At 43.3% G+C, this 16,921-nt stretch overlaps 1 protein-coding gene across 2 annotated transcripts in view; it reads right to left on the bottom strand.

Annotated features, from left to right (window-relative positions):
• The window catches only part of WDTC1 (WD and tetratricopeptide repeats 1), a 55,354-nt gene that overhangs the window by 28,600 nt on the left and 9,833 nt on the right, over positions 1 to 16,921 (bottom strand). For both annotated transcript variants that reach the window (XM_058677368.1, XM_004592201.2), the window contains exons 2-3: positions 6,794 to 6,941; positions 5,560 to 5,643 (exon numbers count right to left, since the gene is read on the bottom strand). In XM_058677368.1, the coding sequence (XP_058533351.1) occupies positions 5,560 to 5,643; positions 6,794 to 6,841 (132 nt within the window). In that variant the 5' untranslated portion in view covers positions 6,842 to 6,941. The remainder of the gene's footprint in view (positions 1 to 5,559; positions 5,644 to 6,793; positions 6,942 to 16,921) is intronic.

Genomic DNA, 16,921 nt, shown 5'->3' with positions numbered 1-16,921 from the left:
ATGTGCAAATACCCTGTCGTCAATCACCCACTGATTTTCCTATCCTGAGTCATTTATTGGTATGATGGTGGCAAAGTCTTGATTTTATAATTCTATCATTTCTTTATTTAGTGGCTGGCATTCTATGAAAACAGAGTGTACATCTTACTCAGTGCAGACTCATATTTTTTGTCCAGGGGCCTTCAATGTATGACTGTCATCATTCATCCTAAGGCTTTAATATCCTAGATTTGGCCAGCCACACACCCGTCAGCCTAGCTCCTAAGCCCTTTTCCTAAGTCTCTATAATTCTTCATGGTTTTCTTTTTCCTGGCACAAGATGTTACACACCCATCATGTCCTCTACCCGGCCCAGCCCTAGAATCACTTAGTTCTCTGATGACTGCTGTTTCCTTTCAATGGGGAATGATAGAATTCTTAATTCCTGAGACCACTGCTTGTGGACCCTGTCAGTGGACAAAGGCGGACAAGACATAAAAATGTGATCCTGAGCAGTGGACAGAAGATCTTCCACTCTGTCCTCTTCTCTGTATATCTGACTTTCTAATAAAAAATAAATAAATCTTGAAAAAAAAATGCTGTCAGTTGACATCCCCCTTCCTGGCTTAAAGCGAAACTCACAAAAGCCCGGAGCAGGGTTACGCCTTCTTCTTTATCCATAATCCTTAACCTCTCTAGCCCTGGAAGTGACCAATTTCATCGCTGCTTAACCATCCTATACTTCTGTTTGAAGAATAAAATTAAAATGCAGGTACTTTCTTGTCATGCTACATACTCCCCAGGGTAATCACAGCGTACTATAAGGCTCCAGCGTATGTGAATACACCTGAATCAGCACCTCTAGTATACAACCCTCTCAAACTCAAATCCAAAAGCCCCAACTGCGTCTAGAAAGCACAAATTGGACAACCCACTTCTGCAACTCCAAAATATCTATCACTAAACATATAGTCCTTCACCCTTAAATTTACTTCCCCAGCGCTCCCTAACTCAGCAATTGATATTACCATCTATCCTGGCACTTAAGCTGCAAACCTGTTCTCTATTCCTCTTTTATCCTATCTTTCCACATGTAATCACCAAAAATTCTAATAATTCTACTTCTTAAGTGTCTCTCAAAGTTTTTGATTTTGTTCCATCCAAATCATCACTATTTCAGTTCATTAGGTCCTTCATCACTTCTTCCTCATCACGGCCATAACTGCTTACGTGGTTCTGGCTGGCTTCGGTCCCATAATCTATTATTATTATACTAAGATAAATTTTTTTTTTACTAAAGATTTATCTATTTGTATTGAAAAGGCAAATTTACAGAGAAGGAGAGACAGAGAGAAGAGCCTCCATCTGCTGGTTCACTTCCCAAGTGGCCACAGTAGCCGGAAGTGAGTGAATCAGAAGCCAGGAGCCAGGAACTTCCTCCAGATCTTCCATGTGGGTGCAGGATTCCAAGGCTTTGGGCCGTCCTCAACTGCTTTCCCAGGCCACAAGCAGGGAGCTGGATGGGAAGTGGAGCAGCTGGGACATGAACTGGCATCCAAGAGGAATCCCGGTGCATGCATGGCAAGGACTCTAGTCAGCAGGCTACCATGTCTGGCCCAAGCCAAGAAGAATTTTTTTAAAACCTAACTTGAATTATGCTGTTCCAAAGACCCTTCAATAGTGCTTCAGTGTCCTTCAAGTTGTACCCCATGTTTCATTTTCAATATCCCTCTCACCCTCACCAGCCTCAGCCTCCTCTGTCATCTCTCCTCCAGGTGGATTCTATTTGTCCTCTGAAATGGTCCTCTCTACCGTCTCCTGCATCGCACTGCTGTGACCTGGAGCACTTTCTCTCGCCACCTCCCTCAAGCACGTCAGTTCTTCTCATCCATCCTTCAGATGTAGCCAAGACATGGGCTAGAGGTGAAGTCTTTGTGCTTTAACAGGTTGCATTCATCAGTGAAATTTCTCAGAATAACGATGGGACAAATACTGAGTGTTTAAGAGTGAAGGAGTATGGGGCCCGGTGGCGTGGCCTAGCAGCTAAAGTCCTCACCTTGAACACCCCGGGATCCCATATGGGCGCCGGTTCTAATCCCGGCAGCTCCACTTCCCATCCAGCTCCTTCCTTGTGGCCTGGGAAAGCAGTCGAGGATGGCCCAAAGCTTTGGGACCCTGTACCCATGTGGGAGACCCGGAAGAGGTTCCAGGTTCCTGGCACTGGATCGGTCCGTTGCGGCTCACTTGGGGAGTGAAACATCAGATGGAAGATCTTCCTCTCTGTCTCTCCTTCTCTCTGTATATCCGGCTTTCCAATAATAATAAAATCTTTAAAAAAAAAAAAAAGAGTGAAGGAGTATGACATGAGGGTGAATTGGCAAAAACTCCATGACTGGAAATCTTGGCAATATTAATGAAAATAAAAAAATGTACGCATTCTGAGACCTACTAATTCCACTACACGAACTTATCTTACAGATATACACCAGTGTAACACAAAGAATAGCCTCATATAGATAACAGACCAGATGCAAACTATTGTCCATTGATAACAGTTTACGCAAATTAAGGTACATTCACACAACATTCTGAATCCATGAAATAATTAGCAATTAGACACAGATTTATTAATTGACAAAAAATCTTAGAAAACATACATCTGAGAGTCAGGAAAAAGGAGGTCCCATCTACTTCGTCACTCCCCAAATGCCTGCAACAGCCAAGACACGTCAAGGCTGAATCTAGGAGCTGGGAACTCAATCTACACCTCCCACATAGGTGGCAGCAACCAGCTACTTCAGCCATCACCACTCTCTGTCAGTGTCTGCTTTAGGAAGAATTCAAAGCTGGGTATCAAACCCAGGTGTTCTGAGCTGGGGTATGGGCCTCTTGCCAGTGTATTAACTCCTAGAATAAATACCTGTAACTACCTTTTTAACTTTTGGTTTTTTTAAAGATTAAATTTATTCATCTAAAAAATCAAAGTTATAGGGAGACAGAAATCTTCTATTCATTGGTTCACTCTTGGTCCAAAAACAGGAGACAGGAGCTTCTTCCAGGTCTACCACATGGGTACAGGAACAGCTAGATCAGAAGTGGAATAGCTGGAACTTGAACCAGCACCCAAATGGGATGCTGGTTTGCAGGTGGTGGTTTTACCCACTACACCAATGTCAGTCCCAACCACTTACATTTTAAGACAAAATAATTTAATGAAAAGTGTGATTTTTAAAAAAATTGTTAATTTAAAAGGCATAGTATAGGAGGACATTGTGACCCTAGAAGGTCAGCAAGCACAAATGAACAAGCTAATGGATACCTTTTGTATACATGATTGGATATCATTTGTATGAGAATAATTCAGAGGACAGCATGTGTATGAACACTTGGTAGAATATACAAGACAAAAGGAGTTCCGAACAAAAGTATATAAACAGTTGATGGGTTTTATTGATAAGCTCAATACCTCCACCCTTATCCTACATAACCCTTAGTGTATAAAGTCTGATGCCCCAATAAACTTTGGCTTTGACCATCAGTCAGAATCCACTTGTGTTATTATCAGCTCCATGCAGGAAGTCCATTGTGCAGGACAGCATAGTAACAGAGAGAAAAGGAGGCAGGGAGGGAGGCATGAGAGGTAGGGTGGGCGGCAGGAAAGATGAGAGGTTCTTCCATATACTGGTTCAGATTTTCCAAATGGTTGCAACAGCCAATGCAGAGTCAAGTTGAACCCAGAAGTCAGAACCCCAGCTAGGTCTCCCAGGTAGGTGGCAGCACTTCACTACTTGGGCTATCATTCTGCTGCCTTAGTATGTGCATTAGTAGGAAGCTACACAGAAGCAGAGTAGCAAGACTCAAACCTACACTGTGATATTGGCTGTCAGTGTAGTGAGTGGTGGCTGAATTCATTGTCCTACAATACTAACCCCTGTTCTCCATTTGTGCAAACTTCTTTAACGTCTAGCTAATGAATGATTAGTAAATTCTCACATGTTTTGTATTTAATCTAGTAGGTTGAATGAAATGAGAGAAACTCAGCTTCACTAAGGACTGTTAGTTGGAATAGGAACATTTTTAAGAGATTGGTTGACTGGTGGCAGAGCCCAATAATTTGGGCCATCTTCTTCCCAGACACCCCATCAAGAAGCTCGATCAGAAACAAAGAATCAGGACACTCGCCCCCAGTGCCTGTCTCTTAACTATAATTCTGTTTCACAGTACATGAAGTAGTATTCTATTAACAATATTTTCCACATTTATAATCAGAAAAAAAATTTAGTGAATGTTCTCATGACTACTTGATTGTGTCTTAAAATATACATGGGGCCACCAGGAGCCCATGCGTGGTGGTTCATGTCCCAGCTGCTCCACTTCCTATCCAGCTCCCTACTTCTGGTTGGGAAGGCAGTCGAGCATGGCCCAAAGCCTTGGGACCCTGCACCTGCATGGGAGACTGGAAAAAGCTTCTGATTTCGATTGGCTCAGCTCTGTTGCAGCCACTTGGGGAGTGAACAGAGACTGGAGGATTTTTCTGTCTCTCCTTCTCTTCATAATTCGAGTTTCCAATAAAAATAAGTAAATCTTAAAAAAAAAAAAAAAAAAAAGAAGCAAAGGAAAGATAGAAATTTCTTCCATCCATTTGGTTTACTCCCAAATGGTTGCAACAGACAACGCTGAGTCAATCTGAAGCCAGAAGCAGGAGCTTCTGGGTCTCCCACATTGGTGCAGGATCCCAAGGCCTTGGACCATCCTCTACAGCTTTCCCAGGCCACAGGCAGGGAGGTGGATGGGAAGCGGAGCATCCAGGACACACACTGGTGCCCATATGGGATCCTAGTACTCGAAGCGGAAGGATTAGCCAATTAAGCCAATGCACTGCGTCCCTTTCTAGTCTTTCCTAAGATTGATGATTTGTAAATACTAACCTAAAGAAAAAAATTTTCACTCAACCTTCATGGGACACTACATTGCATAAATCAGCTAAAAGTCTAACCCAAGCCATGATCTTGCAACACTGTGGAGTGTCTATGTCTAGGTCAGACACAGTGACAAAACCGGCCTTCTGCACCCAAGCTCTGACTCTTCCATGGACTGAACAAGAAAAGCCCAGACAAGGGACAAGCTGCTTAGCCTTCCTAAACCTGCTCTTTTTGTTTCTTTGTTTAAAATAAATAAATAAATAAATAAATAAATAAATAAATAAATAAATACAAAAAGCAAACAAAAAAATTTCCTGTGCACATTCCCCACAGCATTGCTCTGAAGCTAAAGTGACAAAGTGTATATATATGCATACACAGTGTGTCTGTGTGCATGTTACATATAAGAAAACACTCTTACTCTGTGACTGTTAAATCCTGTACACAGGTAAGAATCATTAGTGAGCCAATTCAAACCTTTTCCAAGCACAAAAAAAGTAATACACTCAATAATTTTTTGTGACGATGTCAATCACTGCTCGATTCAGACTTAGTTGTCTAATAAAGTGTGAGATAACCTCCAGGTATGACCTTCAGAGAAACACTTGTTTGTATCTAGAATGAGGCCAGGCAGAGAGGAGAGCAGCTGATTTCCTACCTGCAGCTCTGCTTCCAGACCCAGCCGTCGGATGAAGGGGTCAGTGACGTGGTAGCGCCGCTCAAAGCTCAGGGCACCCCGCTCCTGGGGACAGAAACAAGTTCACGGTCACACAGACATACCAACACTGGCAGTGTGCTTATTAGATATGGAGTCCCATGCTGGGCAACACAGGAGCTAGAAAAACTAAGAAGAGTTTGCACTACTTCTTGTAGGGATTAGAGAATAGATAAAAGTATATTAACTAAGTTGTGCAGTAGAATTAAGAGAGCTGGTGAGCATCACTTTAGGATAAATTTAAGTAAAAAACCCCAAACTGTTGATTCTGCTCTTTCCAGCCCAATCAAATCTCTCTCTCTCTCTCTATCTCTCTGTCTCTCTCTCTCTCACACACACACACACACAGCTAAAAGGACTTAAAAATGCAGGGAAGATACAAAATGTATAGATCATCATGCACATGGGGTACAATACTCAAGTTTTTGATAATGACCACAGCTCAGGCAGTATAATAGTTAAAGAAATTGTATAAGAACTTTCTCCTCTTCATTTAGATTTCATCCTTCCTATTTACTTGCAAGCAGGCACACATGATCATTGGCTAACAGAAAACAGAGGCACATGGCAGCAAATGCCTCCTGCTTGGGAGGGAAAGCAGTGGTGCAGCACAATCGGCTCCAGTTTCCCGCTGGGGCTTCCTTAGTACATCTTGCCTGCATTCCATCTGTTCCACTGAACCTCTGTGCTTCCACTACTGGGGGTTTCCTGGCAAAGCCTGGGGCTGCCCTGCTGTCCTGGAGTCCACCCATCTCTTCATCATACAAGCATCAGACTGTCTTATGCATATAAGGATGGGCTTTAGTATAGCTGAGCAAAGAAAGAATCAAGGAATTGGGATTAAGACTCTCCCATGTTCCAGTGGAGCACCAGGGGAGAGCTCCATGACTTCACTCTGCAAGCTCCCACCAAAACATGCACGTACAAGCCTGTGCACGACTCCCGGATAGCTTCTCTCCTTCACGGACCCACATAATCTTAGCTGCCCAGGACAAATTCTGGGACAGGGAAAGCCACACAAAGCCCCTGTTTTTGGATAAAAGTGGCTGAGGAAGGTCTGCTACTTAACTGACTTCTGGCAATTGACTGTAGCTCATGGTCTCTTGGTTGTTGAAGCTGTGGGCGGTGGGGGTGGGGAAGGATCTTGAGTTCAATTTCAAATATCTGTGCTGCTTACCTTGACCTGCCTGCGGATGAGGTCTCTAGTTATGTTGACTTTTGCCATCTTCTCTTAATGGATTCAACAGAAGGAAATTACAGAAGAATCTTCAGGACCCTTGAGCATTCCAGCCAAGCCCAGGTCCACAAGACACACATTTAGCTATCTGAGAAGAGAGGGGAGAGAATCAAACCTTGTAAAATGGAAAAAGTTGACTTCATAGCCCCGATTCTCCCCAAAACAGCTCACTAACCCACAAAGTAGACCAGCTTTTGGGATAATTCATGGCACAGTGAACTGGCCCTGCTCCATAGTGATGACCAACTTCTGGAATGGGGAAGACAGTATTTCACAATCACAGGAAGCCACTGAAAGAAACATTGAAGGTGTATGACGAGGGGCAGGAGTAGAGGAAGATGATAGCATAGCCAGGAAAAGAACAAGGCATAATAGTTAGATCGACAGGATCAGTAGGCCATAACACCAGGGCCAAACCCTAAATTGTGATTCAAGGGTCTGAAGCAATAGTGCAGTGGTTAAGGTCCTCGCTTTGTATCTGCCGGGATCCCATATGGTCGCCGGTTCTAATCCCAGCAGCCCCACTTCCCATTCAGCTCCTTGCTTGTGGCCTGGGAAAGCAGTTGAGGACAGCCCAAAGCCTTGGGACTCTGCACCTGTGTGGGAGACCCGGAAGAGCTCCTGTCTCCTGGCTTCAGATTGGCTCAGCTCCAGCCATTGTGGTCACTTGGGGAGTAAACTATTGGATGGAAGATCTTCCTCTCTGTCTCTCCTCTACCTTTCCAATCAAAATAAATAAATCTTTAAAAAAATATATGATTCAAATCCTTGACCTTCAGCTTTGCTCTCCCCAAAATCAAATCAACATCACAGACAGGACACTCAATCATTACATGGATGAGGAACGTTTGAACCACAGGACATAAAGCCCATGTAATCTTGTCCCTGCCAAGACAACCATAGGCAAGATTCCAAATTCAATAAACCTACAGTAGGCTAAATTTTAAGTTGATAATTTTGTATGATGTTATCACCAACATGGCCCTTCGGGGGTGGGGGAATTACACATCTTTGAGACAGTCACAGAATCAGAGTGAGAAAGAAATGCAATTGTCTATCTTACAGGGGGTGGGAATTTGGGGGGGAATCCCAGCCTACACAAAATTGTACCACACAATTCAAAATAAAAATATATTCAAAAAAAAGAATAAATGCAATTGTCACCATGTACAAGATCCAACCCAATAAAAAACATGAGGAAAAAAACTAGAAAATCCAATCTAATGAAATATTCCCAATGTCTTCAAAAGTTGAATTCTAGTCTCACTTAAATTTTTCTCAAAAGAGACAAGTCTTAAGACGTTTTTTTTCTTTTTCTTTTTTTTTTTTTTAATTTGAAAGGTTGAGAGAGAGAGAGAGATGTAAATATCTTAACTGGCTAATTCACGTCCAAATGCCTGCAATAGTTGGGAGGTGGTTAGGTTGAAGCCAGGAGCCCAAAATTAAATCCTGGTTGCCCATGTACAAAGCAAGGACCCACATATTTCAACCATGAGCTGCTGCCTCTCAGAGTACGCATTAGCAGGAAGCAGGGATTCAAAACAGAGCCTGGAGTCAAACTCAGGCATTCAGACATGGGATATGAATATGGGATGTGTAACCACTGTACCAAGCTCCAGTCCCAGGCACTAGCCGCTGAAGAAATCAATTTCTGTAATAGAACCATGTTGATTAGAAAGACCATGTAATTCCATCTTTTTCTTTCTACAAAAATCTTATTTATTTGAAAGGCAGAGATGACACAGAGGGAAAGACAGTAAGAAAAAGTTCTTCTACCCACTAGTTCACTCTCAAGTAGCCTTGATAACTGGGGCTGGGCTAGGAGGAAGCCAGCAGCCAGAACTCCATCCAGGTCTCCCACATGGGGAGCAGGTCCAAGTGCGTGGGCTCTCCCATGAACTTCCCAGGTGCATTAGCAGGGAACACGAGTGGAGGGTAGCATCTGAAACCTTACTCAGCATGCCAGCATCACAGGTGGCCGAACCTGCTGTTAATGCTGGCCCCAAGTAATCCCATTTCTGAAATGTTGCCATACAGGATCCAAAATAAGACATAAAGGTCCAGATTCTCTAAGAGTAAAAAAACTAAAATGACCCTAGTTTCCAGTAACAGAAAAATGGCTAAATAATGAATGGCCAAATATTTAGCAACAATAAGAAACACTAATTATGGAAGGAAACGCTTATATCACAATAACAATATGCCACTTTTGAAATGAACAGTTAACACTTTTTTATAAAAGATCTATTTATTTCTATTGCTTAAGGCAGAGTTATACAGAGAAAGATAGACAAGATCTTCCATCTGCTTGTTCACTCCCAAGATGGTCACAATGGCAGGAGCTGAGCCAGTCTGAGGCCAGGAGCCAGGAGCTCTTTTGGAGTCATCCACTGCAGGCAGTGGCTTAGCTTGTTACAACATCATGCTGACCCCAGATCCTAGTGAAGTGTAAAGAAAAAGGAAGAGATTTAAGTCACTGTTCATGCTGCTGCCATTCCGTATCTTCCTTCATTTCTTTCTCAGCCAACGCAAAATCAGGAGCCAGGAGCCAAAGAAACTTCGGTCATCTTCCACCACTACCACTTTCCCTGGCCATTAACAGGGAGACAGATCAGAAATGGGCAGCCAGGATGGGAATCGGTATCCATACGGAATGCTGGCATGACAGGCAGAGGATTAACTTGTACCCCACCGCTCTAGCCACTATCTCGGTCTTTCAAATAAAAGATAAAATCGGACCATGACGAAATCTCACCTGCAAAAATCTGATGTATAATCTAGTGATCTTATATATATATAAGTACATGCAACTAGAAAAGCAAAAAGATAGAGACAGAGAAAGATTGAACACAATGGTTCACTGTCCAAACGTTCATAACAGCTAAGGCTGGGCCAGACTGAAGCTCCCCTCTAGGTATGGACCCAAACAGTCGGAGTTATCAACTACAGTCTCCAAGGGCACACATTAGTAGGAAGCTGAAATAAGATAAAAAGAGATGCCCAGGGTCCGATGCATTGGCCTAGCAGCTAAAGTCCTCGCCTTGAACGTGTCAGGATCCCATATGGGCGCCATTTCTAATCCCAGCAGCCCCACTTCCCATCCAGTTCCCTGCCTGTGGCCTGGGAAAGCAGTGGAGAATAGGCCAAAGCCTTGGGATTCTGCACCCCTGTGGGAGACCTGAAAGAAGCTCCTGGCTCCTGGTTTCGGATCGGATCTCTGAACAAGCCAAAACACAGCCTTTTCTTGCAGAGCAGACACCATGATTGCCCATAACTATGTATCAGGGACAACAAAACCATTGTCAAAGCACTGGAGAGGGATTGAAAAGGACAAATTTAACTAAATGACTGAAGAGGAATAGCCAGAACAGTGAATTCAGAAGGAACTTATGGAATAATAAGTTAAGTCTTATTTATAATCATTTATTCATACAACTTACAAAAATGACAGTGGAGAAAATTAAAAGTACATATGCAAGAATAAGAATGTAACTTGGAAAGCACAAATACAAAATTGGAGCTGTAACAGACCACAGGTAATTTCAATGTGCATTCTTCGTTCTATGGAGGGCTGTTAATCTGACCTGATTTTCACATTTAAAACTCCAATAACACCAACAGCTAATGTGTTACCAGAACACAAAAGCTCAGTAAAACTTTTTTTTTAAAGATTGATTAATTTTTATTGCAAAATCAGATATACAGAGAAGAGGACAGAGAAGAAGATCTGCCGTCCATTGGTTCATCCACCAAGTGACTGCAATAGCCAGAGATGAACCGATCTGAAAGCAGGACCTTGGAGTCCCTCAGGGTCTCCCACGGGTGCAGAGTTTCAATGCCTTGGGCTATCCCCAGCTGCCTTCCCAGGCCACAGGCAGCAGGCTGGAAGGGAAATGGGGCCACCAGCATTAGAACCAGCACCCTGGGATATGCAAGATTAGGACTCTAGCCATAAGGCTACTGTGCCAGGCCCAACATTCTTTAGAGTACAAAGGTTTAAGGATTGTATCTACTGTAATGTAGACATTCAACAGAAAAGGAAAAGGAAGAAAGAAACCGAATTCTCAGAGCTGGAAATATGAAGAATATATTAAAAAGTATCAATGGCATACAGGAAAACATATGACATAATGTTGTCAAAAACACAGGAGTTGCTATGCAGATGTTACACCTCTCAAAAATAATTCTATTACTGGAACGGCAGAAGATCTAGTATGTCACTACTTAACCCCATCTCTTCCATGAACTTTTTTTGCAAAAATGTATTTACTTGAAAGTGAGAAAATTTAGAGTGGATATGAAGCTGCCGAGCTCCATATTCCAGTGTCTAGGAATGAGTTCTCATTCTGCCTCTGATCCAGATCCCTGCAGCTGTGTTCCCTGGGAGACGCCAGCTGATGGGCCAAGTGTCCCACATGGGAGACCTGCATGGAGTTCTTGCCTCCAGACATTACTGGTGCAGGTTTAGGGAGTAAACTAGTGAATGGGAGATCTCCGTCTCTCCCACTTTGCCTTTCAAATAAATAACACTTACAAGAAAATCTAATAGACAGTTCAAAGTAAAGGAATTAACCCACACATAGTTAAAAAAAAAAAAGGGCACCAGCAATAAGAGCCTGAAGTGAACAAACCTTGGAATAAAGTTCATCTGTGAGGATTACTCATTGTATCTAAAAACTGAAAGGCAGGAGCCAGCATGTGGATCAACAGGCTAATCCTCTGACTATAGCACCAGCATCCCATATGGGCAGCAGAGTTCTGGTCCTGGTTGCTTCACTTTCCATACAGCTTCCTGCTTGCGACCTGGGAGAGCAGTAGCATGACCCAAGTCCTTGGGGCCCTGCACCCATGAAGGGCAACCCAGTGGAAGCTCCTGGCTCCCACCTTTGGACCAGCCTACTCCGGCTGTTGAAGCCATCTGAGGAGTGAAAGAGGATGGAGGATTTCTCTCTCTTTCCCCTCTGTAAATCTGCCTTACAAGTAACTATAAATAAATCTTAAAAAAAATTTTTTTTGAACTATAGGACAGGGGCCCGGCACGATGGCCTAGCAGCTAAAGTCCTCGCCTTGAACGTGCCAGAATTCCATAGGGGTGCCGGTTCTAATCCCTACAGCTCCACTTCCCATACAGCTTCCTGCCTGTGACCTGAGAAAGCAGTCGAGGACAGCCCAAAGCCTTGGGACCCTGCACCCGCGTGGGAGACCTGGCAGAAGTTCCTGTCTCCTGGATTCAGATCGGCGCAGCACGGCCGTTGTGGCAGCTTGAGGAGTGAATCATCGGATGGAAGATTTTCCTCTGTCTCTCCTCCTCTCTGTATATCTGACTTTGCAATAAAAATAAATAAATATTATAAAATAAATAAAGTAAAGGACAATGTCCAGATATGTGGAAGCAGCCATTTCACAGTGTACCATATTCCTTGGTCATGGGCCATGTAGAAGAAAAAAAAACTTATAATACTTGGTCCTAAACTTTAGCACCCTCAGTACCTATTTAAGCACCTTACTTAATTTTTCTTTATTTTTTTTAAATTATATTTTTGACAATCTTTACATAGTTAATTACGGTAAAAAGGTTCAGGGGCTATAGGGAAGTGGGTAAGACTATTATGTCTATATTGTTTCCTTCTTGTAAAGGGGGATATCGAGGGAGAAGCCCCGCCCAGCTTCCCATCCCACCCCACCCCACCCCACCCCAAGTCCCAAATGTGGGGCATGCTCTGAGATACTTGCTCAAGTGGTTTTAATAGTTCGCCAGTTATGAATCGCTGCCAGTTTCACCACTCCAAGCACTTACTTAACTTTTCTGAGTTCAGTTTCTTTGCTGTTAAATGTGGATGTTAACACCTACTTCAATGGGATGCCATGAGAAACACACTGATAAAATATATAAATATGAAAGCACATTTTAGCACCCGATCATAATTGGTGTACAGATGTGAGCCAAATATTCAACTACTAAAACCTGGTGACACCTGTTATATTTGTTCAGCAGGATAGATGCAACAATTCTCCGTTTTTTCACTCCCAGACATGAAGCTAGCACTGAGGTCTCCAGGTCACAGAAGGTAGAATATTTTCATCAAGTTTCGTCAGTTTTGGAATGCCCAATCAGTAGGAAAACACATCTTTGTCAGAAACAGAGTAACTGGGCCCGGCGGCGTGGCCTAGTGGCTAAAGTCCCCGCCTTGAACGCCCCGTGATCCCATATGGGCGCCAGTTCTAATCCCGGCAGCTCTACTTCCCATCCAGCTCCCTGCTTGTGGCTTTGGATCGGCGCGCAACGGCTGTTGCGGCTCACTTGGGGAGTGAATCATCGGATGGAAGCTCTTCCTCTGTCTCTCCTCCTCTCTGTATATCTGACTTTGTAATAAAAATAAATAAATCTTAAAAAAAAAAATCAAAGAAACTACACAAAAACTCAAGCAGCCTGATTCATAATAGCAAACAGATGAAAGTAACTCAAACGTCCAACGATGAGCAGAGAAATACAATGTATATCCATATAATGGGATATTATTTTAAAGCTCTGTCTGAAAAGTATAATGGCAAGTGGGGGGGCGGGGATGGATGGGGCTTGGGGTGGGGAATGGAGGAGCAAGGCACGGATTCTCCCTCTGCTGAATCACTTTCCAGGACCGAACCTTATCTTGCACTGAGGTCACCCCAGATGAGGTTTCTTGGGGGACTCCCCAGCTAGATGGCTGAACTTTTTTTTTTTTAAAGATTTATTTTTATTACAAAGTCAGATATACAGAGAGGAGGAGAGACAGAGAGGAAGAGCTTCCGTCCGATGATTCACTCCCCAAGTGAGCCGCAACGGGCCGGTGCGCGCTGATCCGAAGCCGGGAACCAGGAACCTCTTCCGGGTCTCCCACACGGGTGCAGGGTCCCAAAGCACTGGGCCGTCCTTGACTGCTTTCCCAGGCCACAAGCAGGGAGCTGGATGGGAAGTGGAGCTGCCGGGATTAGAACTGGCGCCCATATGGGATCCCGGCGTGTTCAAGGCGAGGACTTTAGCTGCTAGGCCACGCTGCCGGGTCCTAGATGGCTGAACTTAAGCCCTGGCCACAGGAAAATCAAAATATATATGGTCCAACCTTGGAGTGCATGTACTGGGACTGTGTGTCCTCAGTGGCTAATGCCTGTACAGTGGCCAGCATGCCCAGATGCACATGGGGGACATGGCAGCCAGTTGCCAGCTCATCTGAGCCAGCAGGGGTTGTGGAGTGCCTTGTCAGAGGATGGAAACAGAGAAGGTTGGACCACTCTCCTGACCAACCTTTGCAACATGTTTCTGGCCCCGTGGATGCATACTGAAGTGGACTTGTTTGTCCAATAGGCCTTGGAAAGATTTTCTCAATCCTGCTGCAATAAAGCCAACAATGTCTCAGAACTATCAAAACCACTCAAATAACACCCTTGGAACACTCTTCCCCCCAACAGCATCTTCTAAAGCGTCACCAAATGACCATCCCTTATACCTGGGTGCTGATGTAGTCTGATAGCAAGCAGAGGTCCCCCTCCACACATACATGAGAATAAAAAATGGAAACATTTGTCCCTCCTACTTTCCTCCAAACCTCACTCTACTCATTCTAATGGGAGGCCCACATGGGGGTGAATCCAACTATGTAAATAATATCAAAAGTAAAATGAAAAATTAAAAAAGATTTTGGAAATCAGAACAGAGACAGAGGGGAAAAGAGAGAGAGAGAGAGAGAGATCTCCTACTCACTCCCTGGTTCACTCCCCAGATGGTTGCAACAGCCAGTACTGGGCCAGGCCAAAGCCAGGAGCTTCTTTTAGGCCATCTCCAACAGAGATATATGGATCTGAGTGGGGTAGCTGGACATGAATCCCAGCCCATGTGGGATGCTGACATTGTAGCAGGTGGCTTTACTCTTCATACCACAACTTTCAGCACACAGCTGTTTCACAGCTAATCCAACTTCCTGCTAATGTGCCCAAGAGAGCAGTGGAAGATGGCTCAAGTACTTAGGTCCCTGACACCCAGGGAGGAAACCTAGATGCAGTTTCTGGCTTCTGGTCTTGGCCTGGCTCAAGCCTTGGTTGTTCCAGCTTTCTCACTAAGGTACTTTCAAGTAAACAGATAATCTCTTCATTAAAGAAAAAATAAAAAACGTTGGTAATTTTTGCACATATCTGTGAATATGCTAAAAGCCATTTAATTTGTGTACTTTAAATGTGTGAACTGCTCATTATCTCAATGAAGTTTCAAAAACAAAAACTCAAAACACAAAGGAACTACTGAGACAGATAATATGAACAAGTCTCAGATGAATGACAGAGCTAGTTATGAAAACATGAGAAAACTATGATTCTAATTATATGTTCTAGAACAGGCAAAACTATAATGAATAAAACAAAAACAAAAAAACCTCAGTGTTGTCTTGAAAGATTGCAAAGGAAAGGACACCTAGAACTTTCCAGAATTAGAGAGAGGTTCTATATATCACTTGGAATGTGGGTCGTAGCAGTGTACCTATTTGTCAAATTACACAATCAGCATTAGTACACTAAATAGTATTTGTGAATTTTACCTTAAAATCAAGCACCAGTTTATGAAGGACATCCATTGTAAAACTAGAGGGGAAATCAACAGGGGTTGGGGGGACCTTGGGGAAGGGCACGGGCAACCCCATAAAACAAAACATTTTCAACTGTAAAAAAAAAAAATCAAGCAGTAGTTAGAGATTAGGGAAGATACACATGAAACAGGATGACAGGTGCACAGGTATGCATTCATCTGTTCTATTTACTATGCGTATGTTTAGGATCACAGCAACAGTCCAATGGCTAATCCTCAGCCTTTCAGTGCTGGCATCCTATATGGATGCCAGGTTGTGTCCCAGTTACTCCACTTCCCACTCTGCTCCCTGCTTTTGGTATGGGAAAACAGTGGAGGATGACCCAAAGCCTGAAGACGCTGTACCCAAGTGGGAGACTCAAAGAGGCTCCTGGCTCCTAACTTCGGATTGGCTCAGCTCCCACTGTTGTGGCCACTTGGGGAGTGAACCAGGGGATGGAAGATCTTTCCTCTGTCTCTCCTCTTTGTAAATTTCCCTTTTCAATAAAAATAAATAAATTTAAAAAAATAAGATCCTATTAGTGTCTAAGTGTGAAATATTAATTAGAAAATCATTAATCATATACAGCTAACGCAGATGACCATGTCAATCCTGCGAAGAAAAAGACAATTCGAGGAAAAAGACAACTATTAGGGCTGGCCTTGAGCACAGCTGGTTAAGCTGTTGCCAGCATCCTACATCACAGTGCCAATTTGAGACCTGGCTGCTCCACTTTGGATCTAGCTTTCGAATGTGCCTGAGAGGGCAGATGAAGGCCAAAGTGCTTGGGTCCCTGCTAACCATGAGGGAAGTCAGGATTGAGTTCCTGTGTTCCAGCTGGCCTGACCCAGCACCACCCACTGTGGATTTGTGGGCATTTGGGGAGTGAATGAATAGATGGAAGGTCTCCTCTCTCCTGTCATTCTGTCTTTCAAATAATAAAGTAATTTTTTAAAGATTTACTTATTTTTATTAGAAAGTCAGATATACAGAGGAGGAGCGACAGAGGAAGCAGGACTGCCAGCACTAGAACAAGCGCCCATTTCATATCTCAGCATGTGCAAAACAAGGACTTTAGCTTTAGCCCCCAGGCTTTCGCGCCAGGCCCTACAGTAAATTTTGTTAGGTAAATTATATCTCAAAAAAAAAAAAAAATTCCAAAATGCTTTTTCTCTACCTCACTATCACAACTTAAAAAATTTAGTTCTTACCTTTTCTTATGTCCGTCCGTGGCTAGCTGGCTTCTCGCTAAAACACTAAAAGCATCTTCAGGACCAGCTCTTAAGCTGATTCACCTGTAACCCTCCCAGTTTCTCATGATTCATGTGTGAACTTCACATATGACAACTGGCATTTGTTCAATGAGTAACAGCATGATCACCTTTGCAGAGTTTTTTATACCTAGAGAAGCATCTTGGTTCTTGTTTTTAGTTTGACCTTCATAATAATCCCAAGAAAGTAATTAGCTAATAAGAGA

Source organism: Ochotona princeps, chromosome 2 (genome assembly GCF_030435755.1).
Source record: "Ochotona princeps isolate mOchPri1 chromosome 2, mOchPri1.hap1, whole genome shotgun sequence".
In the NCBI taxonomy this organism is placed as follows: domain Eukaryota; kingdom Metazoa; phylum Chordata; class Mammalia; order Lagomorpha; family Ochotonidae; genus Ochotona; species Ochotona princeps.
Note: the sequence above shows the minus strand (reverse complement) of the source record. Positions and strands in the feature narration are given on the sequence as shown.